General features: G+C 37.3%; 2 protein-coding genes across 6 annotated transcripts in view; one reads left to right on the forward strand and one right to left on the reverse strand.

Moving 5' to 3' along the window:
- akt3a (v-akt murine thymoma viral oncogene homolog 3a) overlaps positions 1 to 9,366 on the forward strand; it is a 165,669-nt gene extending 156,303 nt beyond the window's left edge. For all 5 annotated transcript variants that reach the window (XM_072916607.1, XM_072916609.1, XM_072916610.1 and 2 more), the window contains 2 exons: positions 1,779 to 1,881; positions 6,815 to 9,366. In XM_072916607.1, the coding sequence (XP_072772708.1) occupies positions 1,779 to 1,881; positions 6,815 to 6,900 (189 nt within the window). In that variant the 3' untranslated portion in view covers positions 6,901 to 9,366. The remainder of the gene's footprint in view (positions 1 to 1,778; positions 1,882 to 6,814) is intronic.
- Positions 9,367 to 9,497: 131 nt separating this feature from the next.
- Positions 9,498 to 27,539, reverse strand: part of sdccag8 (SHH signaling and ciliogenesis regulator sdccag8) — an 86,530-nt gene continuing 68,488 nt past the window's right edge. Inside the window, exon 17 of the mRNA XM_061965131.2 lies at positions 9,498 to 10,677. Coding sequence (XP_061821115.2) covers positions 10,554 to 10,677 — 124 coding nt within the window. The 3' untranslated portion in view covers positions 9,498 to 10,553. The remainder of the gene's footprint in view (positions 10,678 to 27,539) is intronic.

The following is a 27,539-nucleotide window of genomic DNA, read 5'->3' on the forward strand; positions in this document are numbered from 1 at the left end:
TGTATCAACACCTCACACTTGACAATAGTTTGTGTATCAACACCTCACACTTGACAATAGTTTGTGTATGGACACTTGACAATAGTTTGTGTATCAACACCTCACACTTGACAATAGTTTGTGTATGGACACTTGACAATAGTTTGTGTATCAACACCTCACACTTGACAACAGTTTGTGTATCAACATCTCACACTTGACAATACTTTGTGTATCAACACCTCACACTTGACAATACTTTGTGTATCAACATCTCACACTTGACAATAGTTTGTGTATCAACACCTCACACTTGACAATAGTTTGTGTAGCAACACCTCACACTTGACAATAGTTTGTTTATCAACACCTCACACTTGACAATAGTTTGTGTATGGACACTTGACAATAGTTTGTGTATCAACACCTCACACTTGACAATAGTTTGTGTAATTTGACAATAGTTTGTGTATGGACACTTGACAATAGTTTGTTTATCAACACCTCACACTTGACAATAGTTTGTGTATCAACACCTCACACTTGACAATAGTTTGTGTATCAACACCTCACACTTGACAACAGTTTGTGTATGGACACTTGACAATACTTTATGTATCAACACCTCACACTTGACAACAGTTTGTGTAATTTGATAATAGTTTGTGTATTGACATTTGACAATATTTTCTGTAGTAACACTTCACAATAATTTGTGTATCAACACCTCACACTTGACAACAGTTTGTGTATCAACACCTCACACTTGACAACAGTTTGTGTATCAACACCTCACACTTGACAACAGTTTGTGTATCAACATCTCACACTTGACAATAGTTTGTGTATGGACACTTGACAATACTTTATGTATCAACACCTCACACTTGACAACAGTTTGTGTAATTTGACAATAGTTTGTGTATTGACACTTGACAATATTTTCTGTAGTTACACTTCACAATAATTTGTGTATCAACACCTCACACTTGACAACAGTTTGTGTATCAACACCTCACACTTGACAACAGTTTGTGTATCAACACCTCACACTTGACAACAGTTTGTGTATCAACATCTCACACTTGACAATAGTTTGTGTATGGACACTTGACAATACTTTATGTATCAACACCTCACACTTGACAACAGTTTGTGTAATTTGACAATAGTTTGTGTATTGACACTTGACAATATTTTCTGTAGTTACACTTCACAATAATTTGTGTATCAACACCTCACACTTGACAATAGTTTGTGTATCAACACCTCACACTTGACAAAGTTTGTGTATCAACACCTCACACTTGACAACAGTTTGTGTATCAACATCTCACACTTGACAATGGTTTGTGTATGGACACTTGACAATAATTTATGTATCAACACCTCACACTTGACAACAGTTTGTGTAGTAACACTTCACAATAATTTGTGTATCAACACCTCACACTTGACAACAGTTTGTGTAGTAACACTTCACAATAATTTGTGTATCAACACCTCACACTTGACAACAGTTTGTGTAGTAACACTTCACAATAATTTGTGTATCAACACCTCACACTTGACAACAGTTTGTGTATGGACACTTGACAATAGTTTGTGTAATTTGACAATAGTTTGTGTATTGACACTTGACAATATTGACCATTTGCTAGTATTAATTACTTATATAGAAGAATCTTATTAATAAAAAGTACCTTTACAAAGATAGTAAAGTCAATTAGGGTATGAAGTATGCGTGTTATGATATTGATAATAATTAGAGTGCTAACAATATGATTATTACATCCTAGATGGTTCCTCCCTTCAAGCCCCAGGTGACGTCAGAGACCGACACTAGGTATTTTGACGAGGAGTTCACGGCACAAACCATCACAGTGACGCCGCCTGAGAAATGTGAGTTTTTACTTCAGTGCGACAAAAAAATCAATGACGCCATCATTTTGAATATTGTACTGTTTATGCCTGTCTGTCTGCTTTGTGGTGCCCTTCAATGGTGCAGTAAGACATGTTGGACAATTGGGCAAGATGCTCTCCTGCTCCCAGTGCACAAATGAAAGTGTAGAACGATGTTTCGATGAGTTTGGTGTGGAGGAACGCATTAGGAGAGAGATGGCGTGCAAGCAGGTGACATTACAACAACGCTAACAAGTCAATGTTTCTTCAACGAGCGTAGCCAGCGGTGTCAATGTGAGCATTTAAGGAATAATGTTGTACTGGGAACGATGGGCTTTTTTTTGTCATTTAAAAACCTAGGTTATAAAAAAAAACATCATAAATGGTAGTATTAAAATGATAAATCTTTGGGCACCTCATGATTCCGTCCAATTCAGAATTGATTCCCGATTCAACACGATTCTCGTAATATATTATTTGGTATATAAATGGCGATAAAACATTTTTTCAAAACAGATTACAAAAGCTCCTCTTGGCTTTGACCTGAAAAAAAATGTTTTAAACATTTATTTTTAAATATAATTTACAAAGATCACAGAATATTATTACATTTAATAAAAGAACAGAACAACTCCAACCCAATTCAAGTTTTCCAATAATTATGATAGAAATTGAGAAGACATACAAATACATTACTAAAAAATAAAAATGATCAAAACAACAAAATCAATAGTAGTAATAATAATAGATGTTTCATGTGTTTTTTGCCATTGCAGCACTTTGAGATTTTTTTTTTTTAATGTTTTATAAATAAAAGGAATTATTATTATAATAATATTATTTAATCCAAAAATGTCTTCTTAAAAAAAAAATTGCAAAAAATAAAATATATATGTACATTTTTATTTTATTTTGATTAATTCTCAAAACTTATTAATCAACTTGGAATCGGAAAAAATAAAAACACAATTTGGATGTGAATTGAATGAATTTTGAGCACCCTTAATAGATATAACAGTGAAAGGATTAAGTGATAGAAAATATAATAAATGTATTTGTGGCAGTATAGAATAAAGTTGTGTACAAAGTTCACGTTTGTATTTTATTGCAGACAACTATGGTGCGTTCAAGGACCCTTGATTAAAGTTAGAAACAGAGGTGTCTCCAGTTTTTAAAGAAAATGAAAGGTTATATGAATTTCTACTTTTATATTCTGGCTACTTTATATTTTGAATTTTGGCACTTTTTTGTAAAACAAAACAATTAAAAGTACATTATTAGGAGAGGTGCATCTAGATATTGGAGATGTCAAAAAATAGATTTGCAAATGAATCGAGATTCTTATGTGTAGGATTCTTAATCTATTAAAAACATATATATATATTTTTTTTTCTTCTAAAATCTGTCCTGTGCAGCTACTTTAGTAATGTTTGGGTAGAATTTTCTCAAACAAAACCAGTTTGTTTTAATGTAATATAGTAATTGATCAGAGCTGTTTATCTACTTTAGAGAGGAATGTAGTTCATCACCAATGTTACCTCTAAGGTGCGCGCCTGTGCAATTGCGCACTGCTCAAGCGTCTTCTGCGCACGGCAAATGTATGCCACGCACAAAATCAAATAAAAAAATAAGCGCATAACAATTCTCGACACGACACGGCCACGACAGAGAAAACAGTTTTCGTCATCATTGTTCAAATATTGTAATGTCTGTCGAGACGCTTTGAGGACATGAATTCCATCCATCACTTTACTGAGCAAAACTCTTTATTGTCGGCCATAAACACATCACCAAAACATTAGTAAAAAAAAAATTATATCTAGCAAAACTGGTCATTTTCTGCAGTACAAACCAGACCAAAAGCAACTTTGTTATATCAACAGCAGCCACTCGCTCTTTCTCACTTGCGCCAACACATGCACATATGGCACTTAGCCAGTGATGCGTTTACAGCCACTCAAAAAGTCGGACAACTCCAACACCACACATAAAGTGTAATTCCAGGTCGTTACACTATGATTTACCAATCAAATGTGTGCTTATTCTAGTGTCATTTATTACGAATCTTAATTTATAAATATTAATCATGAAATGCTGTTAGTATATTAAATAAATACTAATAAAAATATATTTTTTACAAACAGGAAGTTGCAGTAATATACACATGATCCCCTGCTTACATCTATCATTGTGCAACATGTGAATGTTTTAATGGGAACTAAATGCAATGTCTGAAAGTGGTACAAACTATTTCCAAAGCAGGACCTCCACCCTGACAAACAATACAAGTACACAGTTCATGAAAAACAATATTTTTTGTTATTGTCATTGTAAGTGGGCCATTATATTACAAAATAACCTCATGGAAATGACTGCTGTCATTTGATTATAATAATAAGAGAATGTTGTCTGTCTATCTGTGTTGGCCCTGCGATGAGGTGGAGACTTGTCCAGGGTGTACCCCGCCTTCCGCCCGAATGCAGCTGAGATAGGCTGGATTTAACTTGTTATTTAGTTAGGTTTGGGACAGGTGTGCTGCTGGTGTAGCCACAGTGTGCACTCTGGGATCACCGTACAGTCACAAACTAGCAGTGTGAAGCGATCCTTCATCGGCTTGTGTCCCGGCAGTGTCTTCTCCTTCGCTGTAATAAAGGTTCGCTCTGGCATTTTTTCGGTCTCATCACAATTAAAGACGTTCTGTAAAACAAAGCCCCCATCGCCGATAACATCTTCGAAGCGAAAGTACCGCAAGCTGGAGGCTAACTAGCGGTCGCATAGCAACCTGAAGCTATACAGCGAGACTGTGAGCGTTTGGACACGTTTAAAGTGTTTCTGATCACACCGAGTAATCCGGCTGACACAGATCTGACCGGCGGCGCAAGGTACGACAATCGTGGAAATAAACACGTCAGAAGTGTGCTAGCCATCAACGCTAACAACGCTAAAACTTCGCCTCTTCAAAATGGGCGGGCCCGTGTGTACAGGAAGTGATGGCTTCCTGCAGAAGAAGGAATTGGTTCATGGTTGGAACACATATTTGCCGCCATGTAAACGTCAAATGTCACAAAAAGGCGCCCGGATTAGTGGATCATAGCCCACAAGTGAAAGTGTTGGTGCTTTTATCCACATGACACAAATAACTATATATGGTTTTTTCCCCTCATCATTGTGGCGCCCCCTAGAGCAGTGTTTTTCAACCTTTTTTTGAGCCAAAGCGCATTTTTTTATTGCACACCACCAGCAGAAAACATTAAATAAACGAAACTCAGTTGACAGTATTGTCGCAATTGTTGGATATGACTTTAAAGCATAACCAAGCATGCATCACTATAGCTCTTGTCTCAAAGTAGGTGTACTGTCACCACCTGTCACATCACGACGTGACTTATTTTGAGTTTTTTGCTGTTTTCCCGTGCGTAGTGTTTTAGTTCTTGTCTTGCGCTTTTCCTGTTTTGTCCGTATTTTCCTGTTGCAGGCGCCGTCTCTGCTCCACACACTGTAAGTCTTTGCGGTCGTCCAGCATTCTGTTTTTTTTTACTTTGTAGCCAGTTCAGTTTTAGTTTCGTTCTGCATAGCCTTCCCCAAGCTTTAATGTCTTTTCTTAGGGGCACTCACCTTTTGTTTATTTTTGGTTTAAGCATTAGACACCTTTTTACCTGCACACTGCCTCCCGCTGTCGTCTTCATATTATGATCACGACAAACTATCGTCGTCTCACACGACGTGTCCCAAACATCTACAAAGCAATTAGCTACCGGCTGTCACCTACTGATATGGAAGAGTATTACACAGCACCGACACTCAACAACAACACATTATTTGTAGAGATGTCCGATACTATCGGACTGCCGATATTATCGGCCGATAAATGCTTTAAAATGTAATATCGGAAATTATCGATATCGGTTTCAAAATTACGACTTGTCCAGGGTGTACCCCGTCTTCCGCCCGAATGCAGCTGAGATAGGCTCCAGCACCTCCCGCGACCCCCAAAAAGGAACAAGCGGTAGAAAATGGATGGATGGATGGGTTTCAAAATCATTGGTATCAGTTTCAAAAAGTAAAATGTATGACTTTTTAAAACGCCGCTGTGTACGAGGACGCAGGGAGAAGTACAGAGCGCCAATAAACCTTAAAGGCACTGCCTTTGCGTGCCGGCCCAATCACGTAATATCTACGGCTTTTCACACACACAAGTGAATGCAAGGCATACTTGGTCAACAGCCATACAGGTCACACTGAGGGTGGCCGTATAAACAACTTTAACACTGTTACAAATATGCGCCACACTGTGAACCCACACCAAACAAGAATGACAAACACATTTCGGGAGAACATCCGCACCGTAACACAACATAAACACAACAAAACAAATACCCAGAACCCCTTGCAGCACTAACTCTTCCGGGACGCTACAATATACCCGCTACCCCATACCCCGCCCACCTCAACCTCCTCATGCTCTCTCAGGGAGAGCATGTCCCAAATTTCAAGCTGCATGTTAAAAAAAATAATGCACTTTGTGACTTCAATAATAAATATGGCAGTGCCATTTTTTTCCATAACTTGAGTTGATTTATTTTGGAAAACCTTGTTACTTTGTTTAATGCATCCAGCGGGGCATCACAACAAAATTAGGCATAATAATGTGTTAATTCCACGACTGTATATATCGGTATCGGTTGATATTGGAATCGGTAATTAAGAGTTGGACAATATCGAAATATCGGCAAAAAAGCCATTAACGGACATCTCTAATTATTTGCGGATTATAATTACTGGTTTGCAAAAAACATTTTTAACCCAAATCGGTGAAACTGCATAATCCACACCAGACTGCATGTCACGGCACACTAGTGTGCCGCGGCACACTGTCAAACAGCCACATGCATCCTTGGTTTTTGTACTGGAACTTGTTGTTGTGTGGTCCTAGTCGACGAGGACGGGATGGACTGTCTGGACAACGAGAGACGGCCGCACTTCCCGCAGTTCTCCTACTCTGCCAGCGGGCGGGAATGAACTTGTCCCCCATGGTGACATCATCACAGCCGGTCTACGAGCTCATCAGTGCGGGACGAGGACAGCACAGACCCTACACTTTCGGACTGAACAACCCCCTTTTGTCTCGGGGTCCTGGGGGGGGGGACAACCATCCTATTGGTTCATGAACGGAGCTCATTAAGGTACGAACGTCCGGTTAGCCGCGAGCGCCAACGCGGGAGGGGACTGCTGTGCTTTGACGCGTCTGCTCGGCCGTCCCGCTCCTGGCTTGTAGAGGCGGACTGCCACCGGCGGTTTTATCTCAGGCTTCCTGCGCACGCCTCAATCATTCCGGGGTCCACCGAGAGGGTCCAGCAGGCCACACGTAGGCAGGATTCCACTCAGGTTCCACTCGATGCAATCCATTCTCCTCGTTGCTGCTATTCCAACACCCACCACTAGGGACAGGAACACAACCAGCCCCCCCTTCTCCCCCCTGGCTTTTAACGCCATCAATAACAACGCCGACGCTAGCAACGCGTCGCCTGTGCTTGCTAATGCGGAGCTGCGACACATCAACATGGATTGAAAAGAAGAAAAAAAAAGATGTCATGTGTGCGTGTGAGGAGGTTGAAGGCAGCCAATCAGAGCACAGCAGTCCCCTACAAGTCAGCAGTGACGTTCTCCAATGTTGTCACCAGGGAAGCTTTACGGACCATCCATCAAGGTACTTCTTTATTCTTGCACTCATACTTTTTATATTTGACTTTTTTTAATGCCAACACGCTTTGTTAGGGCTGAGAAACAAAACTAAAGAATGTAGGAGGACAAAACGTGTCGCGTTCCCTCCGCCAAGGAATTATTTATGATTTATTTATTGTCATCAGCTCGTCTTGTCCACTAGAGGGGGCCCACGAGCACAGGCCTCCACCAAGGTTACTTGAGTGGCCCCAGCTGGTGGCAAAGTGTGATGAGAACCATAGAACCAAAATCGGAGCGACAAAAGCCTCCGTCCTGGCTGCTCAGTACAATATGGCTAAGTCAACAATGAATGTTTTAATTCACTTTTAGCTCAACATCGACCACACTGGACTCTTGCGTTTTAATACACTTATGCAAATTAGCTTTACTGCGCACTCGTCCAGGCTGCGTGAAACCCAAGTCGAGAGTAATAATATCGAGACGATATTTTGTTTGTACGTTACCTTCTTTTTACACTTGAATGGATGCTCAATTGGGAAACGTTGCCTGTGACGGCTGCAGTTTGACACTGGATTGGATCATTTTGTCATTCCAGAAGCAGAAGACCGTGGTGTCAGTTGAGTTGAGGGGGGGGGATAGCGTGTGTTTGGCTTTGGAGCAGGGGCGTCAAACTCGTTTAGCTCAGGGGCCACATGGAGGAAAATCCATTCCAAAGTAAAATCCTGGCGTGATAACTTAAAAATAAAGACAATTTCAGATTGTTTTGTTTAAAAATAGACCAAGTACATTCTGAAAGTTTTCTAACTTCATTAGTCGTATTTTACTCACTGAATGAATGTTATGTTCATTGAGTCTTAACGTTCTAAAACGCTCCCATCTATCAGAACACGGCACCCCATTGCTAATGCGACACCTAGTGGACACATTTAGAACAGCAGTTTATGTCAACTCGTCTCGCGGGGCCCTACGTTTGACACCCCTGCTCTGTGCACTCCCGTGTCTGCACTTTTATCCAGATTTGCACCGACGCGTTAATGTTACACACAGAAACCAGATTGAGATTTATTTTTATACTTTACCTGGGATGTGGCCTTGGTGGAGGTCTTCGTTCTGTGCTCGTGTTACTTTTTTGTGTTTTTTTTGTGAGGACTACAGCTGACTGGAGGCGCTGGAGACAGACGTGAAGGTTTGCTAAAACGATGACATGATCATGATGCATCATTGCAGGCAGGAAGGTGAGCGGCAAGTAGAAAGTCCACTGAAGGTGTTAGGAAGGAAGGAAGGAAAGAAGGAAGCAAGTGAGGTCGGTGTTCAAACATTCCAGGCAGGAAAGAAAAGACAAGAAGTTTCTGTCTTTAACGCGTCTTCCAGTAGCTTCTACAAAGTGCGTGATTGTTTTCCAGTCGGACCACCATGTCCCCCGTCGTCTTTTTTGTCTTCACACGCCAGGAAAGCCTTACGGTTTCACTCCAAATAAGAAAAAAACATTGAGATTTTATGGAGGAGGCAGTTTCAAGTACAGCTGGGGGATGTGCTCTTATTTCTTCTTAGACAAATGTTATTTATTCTTCTTCTTCTTTGAATGTCATTGATAACTTGAACTTCTTTTCCAATTAATTTATTCTTTTGTTAGCACCTCCAGGTTGTGTTTGTGCGTTCATTCTGCAGTCTGAGTTCTCACAGGCGTCTTTTAAAAAGAAATGCAGCCTCTTTTTTTTGTTTGTTTTGTTGTTCTGGACAGATTTGTCACATGACTTGTTTCTACTGCTGCTCTTTTACGTCCATTAAACTAGCAAAAGTCCATCTTGTCTCAATCAATCAATCAATGTTTATTTATATAGCCCTAAATCACAAGTGTCTCAAAGGGCTGTGATCCATTGACAAGCTGGGGGGGGGGGCGCACTTCTAGATTTGTCGGGAGGAAATCATGCTGAAGTTCCACCCCTGCGTCACATGGCACGCAACTGTGGTGCGTTCAAGGACCATCAAACGAAATCTCAATGCTTGACAAAACACACCCTCCATGAACCAAATGTGCAAAAACCTTTAACTTTCTGACATTTCCTTTCAACGCTTAAGTGTCAAGATGAATTAAATTAAAAATTAAATTAAATCAATCCGTCGATTATTATATTTTTGTTTGTTTATGCCCATTTTGTCAAAAAAAAACCCAGATCTTTATGGCCGACACACACAATATGCAATGTATTTTACATAAAAATACTTCAAAGTGGAATATTTGATGTGAATTAATTGTATAGGTAAATAATTTATAACATTGATTTTGAATCATTATTTCTAAGCAATTTTTTTTTAAGTCCCCCAAAATTATGGGGGATACAAAAGGGCCCACAAATGAAATATAGGGTTTAGTGAATTTATGTTTGGGTCTGTGCCATTACTATAAATAATTGTTCTAAGTACACCTCTGCAAATCATTGTATCCTTAACAAAGAATATACTTAACAATGTTTTTATTCTGTAACAGAAAATAGTTAAAAAAATGAAATCTATTCACTTTTTTGACCGACTTGAACCATTTATCACCATATAATTAAATTAAAAAAACAAATAATACATTCAAATTGATCAGCAACATTTACTGTGGAGCACAATATATAAAACACTTTAACCTACAAAACAAATGTATAAAATAAATTGTGCTGATTTTTTTTTTTTTTACATGAAAAAGTCAGGATTAGCGGCTACAATGAGCACGGTTTGTAGTGCACAGCTTTTTGGAGCATGATACTGATAAAGCATGTTCCGCAGGGTCATAGTGCCCTGACACCGCGCTTCTATTTAAATAGGAAAAATGTAATACAAAAATAAATATTGTTGCCACATATGTCAACAAGTATAAATGTACATGAACTACAACAAGCAGTCACATTCAGCCCCAAAATACAAATATTGTTTGCAGCGTATTAAAAAAAAGGCTGTTGGAGTAAAAGTGACGCAAAGATAAATAATCGTAACAAACAAAGATTTTAGTTCAGTGAGAGGTTTTGTGTGTTTGTGGTTCTGTCCTGCATCATCCGCTGGTTCTGTTTAGCCAGCAGCTCACAAACCTGCTGGGCGCTGTTCTGACAGTGCTGGTCCAGCAGCTGCAGCCTGAAACACACAATCACAACTAGCGTCACATTTCATAAAAGACGCCACTTTTTACTTGGTCACATGACACAGCGGGAAGTTTAATAACGTCGGTCTTTCTCAGGGACGGGGACGTCCTAAAGAGTCTGTCACTGAGTGAAATATTGGTGCGAGTGATCATCCCTCCGCTGTGTGGCTTTCTGTTGAATCCACACAAAATCCCAGTGTAACAATACATGATACAGGAAATAATCACCACATCAACAGGCGGCGCTATAAACCCAAACAGCACGTGTCTGAAGAAAATCATTGCTGGAAAAAACAACGCTGGCAAATTGAGGAAAAAGGTGGACTGAAAATTACCGTATTTTCCGGGCTGCAGAGCGCACCGGGATATAAGACACACCCACCAAATTTTACAAGAATTTTTTTTTTTCCATATATTAGCCACACAGGACTATAAGCCACACATATAAACTGATACAAAATATTTTGTAAAAGTTTATTTACCTACCTTAATTGTTTCCAAACAATGTCTGTAACACGGCAGTAAAATGGCTGATCAAACAAAACAGAAGTCATTATCATGGACCCATAAGCTGCACAAGCTAGCTCTGCAATCAGCTAAACAGACTCAATAATTCCACGATGACATTTTGATGAATTTGGTGAACTGAAATAATACAAAAATAATGTTATTGTAAGTTAATAATTTAAAGATACATTTCTACACGCATTATTAGACATTTTTCATGTGTGGTTTAGGAGTTATGTTTAAATAACTGTCAGATTGAGTGTGGCAGTTATACTGTCATTATGTGTAAAACCTAATTTTTGTATTTGCAAACCTTACAAAAAAAACTGATTCTGGTAAAACTCACAGAGATTCAATAATACAGGCATTTTTAGACATTTTACATGTTTGGTTTAAGAGTTGTGTCTGAATACATTTTTATTGATTTTTTTTCGCATTATCTCAGGATTCTAAGAACATTACTGTCATATTGAGTAAAAAACTACTTTTTGTTTTTGCAAACCTTACAAAATATTTTTTTTCCAGTAAAACTCACAAATATAGTTTTTTTGGAGTTATGTTTATATAACTGTCATATTTAGTATGACAGTTATACTGTTATATTGAATAAAAAAACTAACCTGTGTCTTTGCAAACCTTACAAAAGATAATTTTTCTAGTAAAACTAACAAAGATACATGTCTCCAGGCATTATTAGCCATTTTGCATGTGTTGTTTAAGAGTTATGTTTAATTAACTGTCATATTGAGTGTGACAGTATACTGTCATAGTGAGTAAAACCCAATTTTTGTATTTCCAAACCTTACAAAAACAACTGATTCTAGTAAAACTCACATAGGTAGATACAATAATCCAGGCATTTTTAGACATAATGCATGTTTGGTTTTGGATTTATGTTTATATAACTTTCATATTTACTATGACAGTTATACTTAGACAAACTTTAATGGTCCACAAGGGAAATTGTTTAACACAGTAGCTCAGTTACAAAGAGCAATACTGTCATATTGAATAAAAAAACTAACCTGTGTCTTTGCAAACCTTACAAAATATTTTTTTCCCAGTAAAACTCACAAAGATACATTTCTCCAGGCATTATTAGCCATTTTGCATGTGTTGTTTAGGAGTTATGTTTAAATACATTTGTATTGCTTTTTTCGCATTATCTCAGGATTCTAAGGACATAACAGTCATATTGAGTAAAAAACGACTTTTTGTGTTTGCAAGATTTAAAAAAGCATATGTATCGAGTAAAACTCCCAAGGATGCATTATTTCAGGCATTATTAGCCATTTTTCATGTGTGGTTTAGGAGTTTTGTTTAAATAACTGTCATATTGAGTGTGACAGTATCTGTCATAGTGACTAAAACCTAACTTTTGTATTTGCAAACCTTACAAAAACAACTGATTCTAGTAAAACTCACATGGATTCAATATTACAAGCATGTTTATACATTTTGCATGTTTGGTTTAGGAATTATGATGGAATACAGTTTTATTGCTTTTTTCGCATTATCTCAGGATTTTAAGAACATTACTGTCATATTGAGTAAAAAAAACTACTTTTTGTGTTTGCAAGCCTTGCTAGTGTTAGCAAATTTGCTAAAACTAACCATGCTAGCCTAATTACATTGCGATAGCATGCACAAATATGCATGAAAACACTCCAACAGACATCACACATAGGACGCTTTAGTAAATAAGAATTGTTTTAGTTACATTGTAAAACTTACAAGCGTTGCTTGGAGTGATGAATGACGAATCACTTTGAGTAGAACGCTATGGACGGTTATACTTCCGGTTCAAGGCACGAAACAGGAAGTACATTTTCCAGCCACATTACCTGCAGTAAGCGAACTCGTCCAAAAGATGGCGCCATAGCACAAATAATAACACACCTTTTCAGTGTCTTTGTCAGTGTAATACTAAAACTATGTGTTGAATACAGAACATTATGGTCGTTGACAAAGAAAAATCTATAAATTAGCCGAACCGTGTTATAAGCCGCAGGGCTCAAAGCGTGGGGAAAAAGTAGCAACATAATAGTCTGTAAAATACGGTAAATAGCAAAAAGTCTGTCATAAACCACCAGGGGGCGCTATAATTCGAGAGCTGTAAATAGAAACTTGAAGGAAGTCATTGGTGGAAAAGACGACAATGCAAAACAAACGACGTGTAGACTGATCAACAACACACTTGGAGCACAATTTTCAACCAATCACAAGCCAGAAGAAAGTCACATGTGGAAAAGGCAACAACAACAACAACAACAACAAAGGTGAATTGAGGCAAATAAAAAAACATGTTGACAGAAAATGATCTTTGTACATGAAAAAAAAGGACTTGTGAAGTTAACTTTTCACCGACTTCCAGGACGTTCTTGAACATAAATTCCTCAGGATGATGCTCCTCGCCAAGATGGCGGCACAGCAGGACGCCACCGTGTGACAAAGTAAGTGTGTGATGTTGTGTCGCACTAAACACTGTGTGATGCGGTGAAGAAGAGTGTGAGTCATTCTAACACAACTTGTTGGTGTGTGTGTGTGTGTGTGACACGACAACAGCAACACACACTTTGTTCTACACACTGATGATGATGTCACCAAATAACATTTGGCACTTTTATATTGCATTGTTGCCATGGAAATACAATTAATAACACCATCCATCCATCCATTTTCTACCGCTTAATCCCTTCGGGTTCGCTGGAGCCTATCTCAGCTACAATCGGGCGGAAGGCGGGCTATAAGTCACACGCATAATAACACATTGTTCTATTTATAAATAAAGTTTGTCTGACATGATCATTGTTACACTGAAACATGTTTGTGTATTTTATTTGTACGTTTCACCACGTGTGTGACTGTGGAAATAATCAATAGTAATACAATTTAAAATAATAACTTCTCACTGTAAACTTATTGATTATCTAGAAGTAATACTACATAGAAATACTCGTTAGTAAAACTTCATATCAAATGGTTTGTAGTATTTGAATAATAAACAATTACGGTATTTTTCGGACTATAAGTCGCAGTTTTTTTCATAGTTTGGCCGGGGGTGCGACTTATACTCTGGAGCGACTTATGTGTGAAATTATTAACACATTACCGTAAAATATCAAATAATATTATTTATCTCATTCATGTAAGAGACTAGACGTATATCAGCAATCGTCACACACACAAGCCAACCAATAAAAATTTGGCGAGGGCGGGTCATGGCAGAAGTGCATTGTGAAAAAAAAGATGCTACCTGTTACTACTTCCGTACCTATGAAAATGGATCATTTCAACATTGGCGGTAACTTATAAAAACTGAGAAGGGCACCGAAAAGGAAAACATATACTGCAGGTTACGAGCTGGAAGTAGTGAAATATGCAACAGAAAAACGGCAATCGAGCAGCAGAAAGAAAGTTTGGAGTAAGCGAGAAACTTAACTGCAACAGGAGAGCAAACAGCTTCCTCAAGGACTCATCCCACCCAGGTCACCACTGGCTTGAACTCTTGCCCTCAGGGAGGCGTTATAATACCATCAAAGCAAGGACAAATAGACTGAAAAACAGTTTCTATCCTAGAGCTGTTATTGCCCTAAACTCTGCACTTACCTGAACACTCACCACTTTATTACATGCTTACCTCTGATAAAGATCTACTGTGCAATATGTTTTTTTAACATTTTATTATGTTTTTAAATTTTCAATTGTTTTATTATTGTTGTTGTCTTAAGACTATTTTATGTAGGTTTGTTTTAAAAGCATTGAGCTGGATTGCTGTCCAATTTCGTTGTTTCCATACAATGACAATAAAGGTATTCTGATTGTAAGGGACTGGCGAAAAGCGGAGGCTACTCTTAATGAAGTGAAGAAAACAAAAAATGATGCGTCATATAGCCTGTTGTTCACTATTCTTTATTTATTTTAAATTGCCTTTCAAATGTCTATTCTTGGTGTTGGCTTTTATCAAATAAATTTCCCCCAAAAATGCGACTTATACTCTAGTGCGACTTATGTTTTTTTCCTTCTTTATTATGCATTTTCGGCCTGTGTGACTTATACTCCGGAGCGATTTATAATCCGAAAAACACGGTATGTACTAGTTTGAATATTTGTAAAAAAAAAATTAAAAAAAAGGCTCTAATTAGACTTGACTACAGTTTCTGTGCTATAAAAATTAGGAATGTCCGATAATGGCTTTTTGCCATTGTCCAACTCTTTAATTACCGATACCGATATCAACCGATACATACAGTTTTGGAATTAACACATTATTATGCCTAATTTGGACAACCAGGTATGGTGAAGATAAGGTACTTTAAAAAAAATAAAATAAAAAAAATAAGATAAATAAATTAAAAACATTTTCTTGAATAAAAAAAGAAAGTAAAACAATATAAAAACAGTTACATAGAAACTAGTAATTAATGAAAATTAGTCAAATTAACTGTTAAAGGTTAGTACTATTAGTGGATCAGCAATCATGTGTGCTTACGGACTGTATCCCTGCAGACTGCATTGATATATATTGATATATAATGTAGGAACCAGAATATTAATAACATAAACAACCCTTTTGTGTGAATGAGTGTAAATGGGGGAGGGAGGTTTTTTGGGTTGGTGCACTAATTGAAAGTGTATCTTGTGTTTATGTTGATTTAATAAAAAAATAAAAATGAAAAAAACGATACCGATAATTTCCGATATTACATTTTAACGCATTTATCGGCCGATATTATCAGACATCTCTAATAAAAATGCAAGCGTCTTTTAATAAGTGACATTATGGTAAGAAAAGCACAAAATAAAACTGCACTGTTGGAAAAGGAAATAAACCACTGAGGTCGTGACCTTTCTTGTTGCTTGTAAGAAGCTTACACACAGCTTGACTACACAACCTCTGGCCTTAAACACACACACTCTCACCTCAGCAGGGTGTGTGTGTGTGTGTGTGTAGGTGTATGTGCGTGTGTTGAAGGCAGTGTTCCCAAAGCATCAAATCCAATAAGTGTCCTCCATCACTGTAACACTCATTAATTAGTGCTTAATACACACACACACACTCACACACACCGCTGGACACCACTGAAAAGGACACTTGGACGGATTAGTGGCTGGATTGAGGACAAGACAATCGCAGGGTTCAAAGCGACGAGGAGGGGCGGAGCTTATTTAAAGAGGCGGGACTCACACAAAGACACCTCCTCTTAGTGTGTGTGTGTGTGTGTGTGTGTGTGTGTGTGTCTTTATGTTGTTGTGTAGCACTCCCCATACATGGCAACTCTACTGAAGGGACATGTGTGTTGTGGGGACATTGTGGCAGGTCAGTGTTGTGATGTGGTGAAAGGACACCACCTGCTGGACACTTGCTGTGTGAAGTCAAACATTTCAACATTGAACTCTGTAGAGACGCACTCCCAAACTATTTTTGTGTGTATAAAAAAATAAAAGCAGGTTTAGCTGGGGGGCACTTTGCACTAATTTCCCCCGACAGTCTTCATAATCAAACGCTGCACATCCAACACACATTCTACTGACTGCTACTGCTAAAGAGATTCATTACAACACACACACACACACACACACACACACACACACACCTCTCAGTGGCTTGCAGTAGTTGTGGTGCACAGCAAGTGTGAGATTATTTACAGGTGGCTGCAAATGTTCTGCAGGCAAAGAGTGAAGGAAAATATTTGGTAAAAAAAAAGGTGTGGGGTGTAGCAGACTTGTCACTATAAAAACACTGCCAGGGGTATAAATGGTATAAATGCAACAGATGAGACACACACACACACACACACACACACACACACACACACACACACACACACACACACACACACACACACACACACACACACACACACACATACACATACGTACACACATACGCATACTATGCCATGCTAGGTGTGGCTATGCTAACATACATGATTGACTGGAGAACATACTAATAATAATAAAGATAATTACACAAGCATGGTAAAGTTGATATCGTTGCTATTGACTTCAGTAAATCATCAAAATAAATACATCTTCTAATTTATTGCATCGTATCATGCTAGGATAAGAAAATATTACATCATTATTGGCAAATATTTAAATACTTTGCTGATTTAGCTATTATGTCACATTATTTATGTATATTTACAACAGTGTAACATCCTTACAATAAAAAAGTGTAACATTATGAGGCATCTTTACAATAAAGTGTAGCATTATAATGCATCTTTACAATAATGTGTAACAGAATATATTGTTACAATAAAGTGTAACATTATAGTATATCTTTACAATAAAGTGTAACATCGTGCATCTTTACAATAAAAAGTGTAACATTATAGTGTATCTTTACAATAAACTAACGTTATAGTGTATCTTTACAATAAAGTGTAACATTATAGTGTATTTGTTATAATAAAGTGTAACATTACAGTGTATCTTTACAATAAAGTGTAACATTATAGTGTATTTTTTATAAAAAATTCTAGCATAGTGTATCTTTACAGTAAAATGTAACAATGTATATTTACAATAAGTGTAACAATGCATCTTTACAATAAAGTTTAACATTACAATGCATCTTTACAATAAAGTTTAACATTATAATGCATCTTTACATGAAATTGCAACATTATTAATGCATATTTAGAATCAAGTGTAACTTATTGTGTATCTCTACAATGAAGTGTAACAATATAATGCATCTTTACAGGAAAGTGTAACATTATAATGCATCTTTACAAAGAAGTGTAACATAGTTATCTTTACAATAAAGTGTAACATAGTGCATCTTTACAAGAAAGTGTAACATTATAATGCATCTTTACAATAAAGTAACATTATTGTGTATCTCTACAATAAAGTGTACCATAATAATGTATCTTTACAATAAAGTGTAACATTATAGTGTATCTTTCCAATAAAGTGTAACGTTATAGTGTATCTTTACAATAAAGTGTAATATTACAGTGCATCTTTACAAAATTATAACATTATAGTGTATATTTTTAATAAAGTGTAAAATTATAGTGTATATTTACAATGAAGTGTAACATCACAATGCAGCTTTACAATATAGTGTAACATTATAGTGTATTTTTACAATAAAGTGTAACATTATAGTGTATCTTTACAATAAAGTGTAACATAGTGTTATCTTTACAATAAAATGTAACTTTATAGTTTATCTTTACAATACAGTGTAACATTATAGTGTATATTTTTAATACAGTGTAACATTATAGTGTATAGTTACAATTAAGTGTAACATCACAATGCATCTTTACAATAAAGTGTAACATAGTAGTGTATTTTTACAATAAAGTGTAACATTGTAGTGTATTTTTACAATAAAGTGTAACATACTAGTGTATCTTTACAATAAACTGTAACATTATAGTGTATCTTTACAATAAAGTGTAACGTACTAGTGAATCTTTACAATAAGCTGTAACATTATAGTGTATTTTTACAATAAAGTGTAACATTATATGTTTTTTTTGGTTGTTGTTGTTTTACTTTTATGGCTGTGTGTAAAAGTGTCTGGTTGCATCAGCTCTGCTCTTTAAATGTCTTTAATGTCCTTTGTGTTCTTTGATGTTACCCTCTAAAAACACGTTTTATGTGTGCTATGAGGGTTTTTTTTCCCTTGGCCTCAATCTGGACCCCCTCTCCAGGGGCCCAGGCTTAGACTGAATTTTTTTTCTTTCTAACCCGTTTTTTACGCATTGAAATCAGAAAGGACGCGCATTTCCGGAAGCCCGCTTTTTTTTTTTTTTCCACTGCCCGGTTGGTTTGTTTATATTTGTATTGTATCGATTATCGTTTCCCCCCGGTGTTTTGTTTAGTTTATATTTGTTGGGTCAAATTTCCCTCCCCGTTTATTGCGTTTTTATTGGTCGTAAATTGTGATTCGCCGAAAGTTTTATCAATCACAAATACAGTTCAGTTTGCACTCGGACAAGTTTACCGCGACTTCATGGTAAACACTAAGGTGAGTGTAAAGTCAACCGTTTTAACTTCATCCTGTGCCATGTCTCCAGTAAATGACTTGTTTTAGTCTTTGTGAGTCCGTGGAAACTTCACTTTTATCTCCTGCTGTATCGACATTGTTTGAGGATGGAGACAGGCTAGCTGTTAGCTTCAAGCTAACCAGCACCCCAAAAACATACTTTGCAGGTCAACAAGCGGGGCAAATATGTGCCTTTTGAAGTGTTAATGTATGAGGAGTGTTCAAAAGGAGTCTCTTGGAGAAGTGGCTGACAAGTTAGCATCGCTGACAGTGACGTCATCACCGTCATTGTTTACTGAAGCAGAGATGGTGACTGTGCGTTATGATGAACGCGCATGCGTCCTCAGGCTCTGCTTTTTATCCATAGACTTATCAGATTTTATTTTTTATTATCTATAGCAGGGGTGTCAAAAGTGTGGCTCGGAGGCCATTTGCGGCTCGCAGCTAATGTTTTAAAGGCCCACGGCACATTCTAAAATACCGTTAAAATAAACAAAAACATAACAAAAGTGGAATAAAAAAGCTTGAAGGTGAAATATAATTTAGAAAAAGTTGCAATGTTGACTAATAAAACAAAGCTGGGTTATTTTCTTAAAAACTGTTATTGCTCTAAACATAATATTGAATCAAAATCAATGTTATGATGAATTATTGACCTATTCAAGGCTCTGATTACTTCACATCAAATATTCCACTTTTAAAAATATTTTTTTGTGGAAGATTTTGCGTATTTTGTGTATTTGCCATAAAAACAGTTTTCTTTGACAAAAGGGGCAGAAAACAAAAAAACAACATAAAAATAAATTAAAAAAATTTGAATTGACAGATAGATATGAAGTTGATGTAGACTCTAGAGATTTAAGCGTTAAATAAATAATGTATGTATGCCCTGGCACATGATTATCATTTCATGACCGAAGCAAAACACTTTTTACACTTTTATACTGAAATAAATACACCTACAACTTATTAAATACAAATATAGAAAAAACTACCAGCAGCGGTAAAGTTTAGATCCATGAAGGAAAGAAGAAAGTGAATGATGTTTATAACTGAATATGCATACAAATTTGATTTCTTTTGTATTATTTTTTTAATGAATTAAGTAACCTTTTTCCAAAACACATTATAGGATGTGAGATATAACAGGATAATGCACACATTTGTCTTTTGTTTTTAAAACGCTTACAAAAAAGTGGGACCCCATTTTGAAAATTCCTAGCGCTAACACTGTTTCCAATAAAGTGTAACATTATAGTGTATCTTTACAATAAAGTGTAACATTATAGTGTATCTTTACAATAAAGTGTAACATTATAGTGTATCTTTACAATAAAGTGTAACAGCGCATCTTTACAATAAAGTGTAACATTATAGTGCATCTTTACAATAAAGTGTAACAGTGCATCTTTACAATAAAGTGTGACATTATAATGCATCTTTACAATAAAGTGTAACATTATAGTGTATCTGTACAATAAAGTGTAACTTTATAGTGCATCTTTACAATAAAGTGTAACATTATAGTGCATATTTACAATAAAGTGTAACATAGTATATATTTACAATAAAGTGTAACATTATAATGCATATTTACAATAAAGTGTAACATTATTGAGTATCTTTACAATAAACTATAACATTAGAATGCATACTTTACAATAAAGTGCAACATTAGAATTCATATTTACAATTAAGTGTAACATAGTGTATCTTTACAATCAAGTGTAACATTATAGTGCATCTTTACAATAAAGTGTAATATTATAGTGTATCTTTACAATAAGTGTAACACTGCATCTTTACAATAAAATGTAACATTATAATGCATCTTTACATGAAACTGTAACATTATAATGCATATTTACAATAAAGTGTAACATTATTGTATATCCCTACAATAAAGTGTACCATTATAATGCATCTTTACATGAAAGTAGAGATGTCCCATAATGGCTTTTTTGCCGATATCCGATATTCCGATTTTGTCCAACTCTTAATTACCGATTCCAATATCACCCGATACCGATATATACAGTCGTGGAATTAACACATTATTATGCCTAATTTTGTTGTGATGCCCCTCTGGATGCATTAAACAATGTAACAAGGTTTTCCAAAATAAATCAACTCAAGTTATGGAAAAAAAAAATGCCAACATGGCACTGCCATATTTATTATTGAAGTCACAAAGTGCATTATTTTTTTAACATGCCTCAAAACAGCATCTTAGAACTTGGGACATGCTCTCCCTGAGAGAGCATGAGGAGGTTGAGGTGGGCGGGGTTGGGGTGCGGGATTTGGGGAGTAGCGGGGGGTGTATATTGTAGCGTCCCGGATGAGTTAGTGCTGCAAGGGGTTCTGGGTATTTGTTCTGTTGTGTTTATGTTGTGTTACGGTGCGGATGTTCTCCCAAAATGTGTTTGTCATTCTTGTTTGGTGTGGGTTCACAGTGTGGCACATATTTGTAACAGTGTTAAAGTTGTTTATACGGCCACCCTCAGTGTGACCTGTATGGCTGTTGACCAAGTATGCATGGGCATTCACTTGTGTGTGTGAAAAGCCGTTGATATTATGTGACTGGGCCGGCACGCAAAGGCAGTGCCTTTAAGGTTTATTGGCGCTCTGTACGTCTCCCTACGTCTGTGTATCACTCCGTACAGCAGCGTTTTAAAAAGTCATGAATTTTCCTTTTTGAAACGGATACCGATAATTTCCGATATTACATTTTAAAGCATTCATCGGCCGATAATATCGGTAGTCCGATATTATCGGACATCTCTAATTACAACCATTCCAGTATCACACTCATTGAGGCTACTACTGGTTTGTCATATTCTAAAATATCCCACTTTTATTTTTCCTTTAACTCCTCATTATTCTGCCTTCACACAGAATTTCTTCACACGTGGCTTACTTGCTCTTACTTTTTTTTTACACCAAACTCAGCTAAAAGTGAATTTTAAAAGCACTTTAATAGGGTCTCCATGTGCGTGTTCACCGTGTGCGCGCGCGTGTGTGTGTGTGTGTGTGTGTGCGCTGCAGGCGTGTTAACAACATTCAGTGTTAGTTGCCGCTGCAGCAGCAGGTTGTACTTTTACAAGCGGCCTCGCCGACTTTGCACACTTAACACTGCAGATTGCGAGGCCTCTGGCTACAGCTTCACATCTGAGCTGCAAATGCGTGCGCGCGTATGTGTGTGCGCGTGTGCACGATGGAGCTGTAACGCCACCACCGTTTGACAGCGCACTCTCGTCAGCATGCCGCCAAAGCGCTGGCTGGCGGCTGCTGAGGCCAGCTGGGCCACACCGAGACGCAAGAAGCACCGAGAAAAGAAGAGGAAAGGGAGAACGGGGGATGGTCGCCATCTAGAGGTCAAGACGGGAAGTGATTACACTGCTGGCAAGTCACCTGGCTAACTTGCGACTCACGTTTCAGCATAGACGCATACAGAGTGACAGTGCAGGTAAAGATATGATACAGTATAGTCAACAGCAGGTGGCTGTCCAATGACAAGCAAGCACAGTAAAAGTTCTGCAATAAAACAACATTGGAATTGAACCACAATTTATTGAAAAATTACTGTGAACGCATTGGACTGACTTGAGCCAAATGATCAACTCTGTGAATGTTTTTGGCTTTTGCTTTGGCTTTATCTACTACACTGACTCCAATAAGGTGTGTTTGGAGAAAGAAAACAAATATTAATAGTGTTACTGTTTTTACAGCGGTAAGCTTCTTTTGACACTTGTGTGAGTTACAAATGTTCATGGTTAGACTTGGAATATTTTATTCTTCATACATTTTAATATTAGCAGTGGGTATCTTCTTTTTCCGACTACTAATTTTTCAGTTTTTTGATTATTTATCTGAAAGAAAAAAATGTTTTGTATTCAAAGAAAAATACAAGCATATCATTGGACAGTGACAATATAACCTACAAATGATCAATTACCGTATTTTTCGGAGTATAAGTCGCTCCGGGGTATAAATCGCTCCGGAGTATAAGTCGCACCGGCCGAAAATGCACAATAAAGAAGGAAAAAAACATATATAAGTCGCACTGGAGTCGCATTTTTGGGGGAAATTTGTTTCATAAAACCCAACACCAAGAACAGACATTTGAAAGGCAATTTAAAATAAATAAAGAATAGTGAACAACAGGCTGAATAAGTGTACGTTATATGAGGCATAAATAACCAACTGAAAACGTGCCTGGTATGTAACATATTATGGTAAGAGTCATTCAAATAACTATAACATATAGAACATGCTATACGTTTACCAAACAATCATTCACTCCTAATCACTAAATCCGATGAAATCTTATACGTCTAGTCTCTTATGTGAATGAGCTAAATAATATTATTTGATATTTTACGGTAATGTTTTAATAATTTCACACATAAGTCGCTCCTGAGTATAAGTCGCACCCCCGGCCAAACTATGAAAAAAACTGCGACTTATAGTCAGAAAAATACGGTATAGCATCTCTTTTATCATGCTTTTTAAAAACACTTTGTTTTCCCCCTTGGTGCGCTTGCTTCTGTTCTTGTGTCTTTGGGTATTTTAAAAAGTGCAATTTAAGCCCCCACCCCACCAAAAAAAGATTAATATAATCCCTTTAATTATTATTGTTATTATTATTGATTGCTAAGGTGTGACAAAGTAGTTTGCATTTATTTTGTTTCTCTACAACTTATAGTCCTGCTTTAGTCTTGTTTTCAAAGGAGACATAAAAGGCTGATGATGAGTGCAAGAGTAAAAAAAAAACAAAAAAAATTGCATTAATGAGTGTACAAATTATTAATTTGCACATTTTTTTTCTAGGCTGCGGTGTAACGAGAGTCTCATTAGGAACATGATCTAATAACATAATAATTTAATAATCTAATAACGACTGTAAATATGTTTATATTTGACAAACAGTTAAGAAGCTTACTGAGCGTGTGGGGAAGTTTAACAGGAGACCCTAGTGGATAAAGGGGACACACACGTTATGCCCCTACACTTCAGGGCAAAGCCTCCGGTCTTCAGGCCAGGGTCTCCTTTAAGATCTGAAAAAACATTTCAAAACCTGTGGAGACCTGGCATTCCAGGCTATATAGCTCACAACCTTTGGAATAACCTGGACCGTCTGTCCGTGAGCTTGACTGTGTTGACACTTTTAAGAAACATTTGAAGACTTCTATTTTTAGTAAAGCTTTTAGTTAATGCACCTTTTATCTATCATTTTCAATCCACTTTTTATCCCTTTTATGATGTTTCCCCTGTTGTTTTAACTGAATTGTTGTCTTAATTCACCTATGTTTTGTACAGCGCTTTGTGATTTTATCTGTGAAAAGCACTTTATGAATAAAATGTACTTACTTGCGCACGCGCACACACACACACACACACACACACACACACACACACACACACACACACACACACACACACACACACACACACACACTCAAGCAAGGAATCACAATGTGATGAGTCTTGTTTTCTTCTGCTGCTAACTTCATTTTCAAATTAAAAGTTTTGCAAGGAGCGATCATTTTAGCTAGTGGGGCATGGCAGCACACTGTAACGTGTGTGTATGCGTATGCGTGTGTGTGTGTGTGTGTGTGTGTATGCGTGTGGCAGAAGCCCAGATGAAGCAGCCCTTGCCGTGGGCTCGCAGTGTGCCCGCGGTATCAGCAAGCCTGTTCTTCCTTCCCCCGGCCCGTCACGACCATTTGTTCCATTAAGCAATCTCCTGCAGCCTCTGGTGCGCCCGCGCACAAATACACACACACATTCACACACAACTGAACAACTGCTTGCACAGCTCATGCCGCACATGGCCCGCCATCCCTCCTCCAGACGCACGCACCATCCTTCTTCATAGAGCCCATATGGCCCAGTCAAGCCTGTGGATCTACACACACATCTGCGCATATATGTTACACCACACACACATACACACACACACACGCACGCACACATAGTGGATAAGTGTGTGTGTGTGACCTCAGTGTGTGTGGTGATAATTGGTGAGGCGGGCGGTGAGCAGCTGTGAGCTGACTAAAGGTTGCGTGGCACTCGGTGCAGAAGTAGAGGCCGAGATGTTTGGAAGATGAGCGAGAGACAGAAGGCGAGGAAGAGGAGCAGTGATGATGAAGAGCGCCCAATGGACACAAGATCTAACAGTTTTTTTTCCTAAAGCAGGGCTCTCATTTTGAAAAACAAACAAAAGAAAACACTTTATTGTCTGGTCTGTCAATTTTTTGCAAAAAGTTATAATAAACCTGAACAATAAAATGTTTATTTTTCATTCTTCATTAAATATTCTTCCATCAAGTCAACATGTGCAGAAATCAAAAATGTTTTTATTTTAAATAAAAATATTCAGTTTAAATTACATTTGACAAAATATTTAAAAAAGTATACTTTAACATGTATATTAATGTGGTTGCACAGTAGTTTAGTATAACTATTTTAAAAGAGACAGCTTTTTATTTATTCTGTCCAAATTACTGGCTCCTGGCATCAAGTAAAAGTCACATTTCATAATAATATAGAGGCAAAAAATTCCGAAAATTATTATTCGCTATTAAAATGTTAGAATATAACTTTCATCTGTATTTTAAAAAATTAAATAAATTCCTCACTCTAGCTTTAAAGTACTGTACTCATCTCATAAAAAAACTGACATGAAAATCTAATCAAAAATGTGAATATGAATAAAAAATGTACCGTAGTTTAGTTTTTTATGTCAACAAATATAATTCAGGAAATAAAAAACCATACAGTGCAAAATAAATAAAATTTAAGGTATAAATTGAACAATATGCTTATTATTGTGTTCAACTACAACATTATGATCAACATTGTGATAAGTGAGCAGCATTATTATCTTTGCAAAGTCATTATTATTGTGTATATTGGCGGTCATTAGTCTTGTTTAAACAGCAACATTTCTATTTGTTTTGATTGCAGAAGACATGTTAAGAGTAATTTCCTGGCTAATATGTCAACTTTAAATCATTATTTACAGTAACAGCCTCTGTGTGCTTCCCCGCTCCATTCCTTCATCATCATCCTCCACCGCACCAGCACAGAAATAGTCCAAATAAATAATAAAGTGCGTGTTAAACAACCCCTGTGTAGTTTGGCAGGCATCTCGGCCCGGTAAAAATACATCAAGCTGATTTTCCAAATGTTTCGCTCCGCTCTTCACGCCACAGATTGCAGGGGAGGGAGGGGTGTGTTGTAGGATACTGGATGGCGAGGCTGCGCGCGTCTACTTGTTAGAGTGTACACCTTGAAGCACCCCGGGTGGTACGTTCAGGGCCCACAGGGGACCGAACAGCACGTAGAGGGTGACACATGCAGTGTGGAGATTCAGGTGTGCATTAGATGTGTTCTTTTAGCAACGCTATCGATGTCATTAAATCCTGTCAGTGAAGAGTTCTATACAAATTAAACTCGGATATACTTTAGAGTAGTCAATGTACAGCTTGTACAGACCCCGTTTCCATATGAGTTGGGAAATTGTGCTAGATGTAAATATAAACGGAATACAATGATTTGTAAATCTTTTTCAACCCATATTCAATTGAATGCACTACAAAGACAAGATATTTGATGTTCAAACTCATAAACTTTATTTTTTTTGCAAATAATAATTAACTTAGATTTTCATGGCTGCAACACGTGCCAAAGTAGCTGGGAAAGGGCATGTTCACTACTGTGTTACATGGCCTTTCCTTTTATCAACACTCAGTAAACGTTTGGGAACTGAGGAGACACATTTTTTAAGCTTCTCAGGTGGAATTCTTTGTCATTCTTGCTTGATGTACAGCTTAAGTTGTTCAACAGTCCGGGGGTCTCCGTTGTGGTATTTTAGGCTTCATAATGCGCCACACATTTTCAATGGGAGACAGGTCTGGACTACAGGCAGGCCAGTCTAGTACCCGCACTCTTTTACTATGAAGCCACGTTGACGTAACATGTGGCTTGGCATTGTCTTGCTGAAATAAGCAGGGGCGTCCATGGTAACGTTGCTTGGGTGGCAACATATGTTGCTCCAAAACCTGTATGTACCTTTCAGCATTAATGGCACCTTCACAGATGTGTAAGTTACCCATGTATTGGGCACTAATACACCCCCATAACATCACAGATGCTGGCTTTTCAACTTTGCGCCTATAACAATCCGGATGGTTCTTTTCCTCTTTGGTCCGGAGGACACGACGTCCACAGTTTCCAAAAACAATTTGAAATGTGGACTCGTTAGACCACAGAACACTTTTCCACTTTGTATCAGTCCATCTTAGATGAGCTCAGGCCAAGCGAAGCCGA

This window comes from Nerophis lumbriciformis, linkage group LG02 (genome assembly GCF_033978685.3).
Source record: "Nerophis lumbriciformis linkage group LG02, RoL_Nlum_v2.1, whole genome shotgun sequence".
Taxonomy (NCBI): Eukaryota; Metazoa; Chordata; class Actinopteri; order Syngnathiformes; family Syngnathidae; genus Nerophis; species Nerophis lumbriciformis.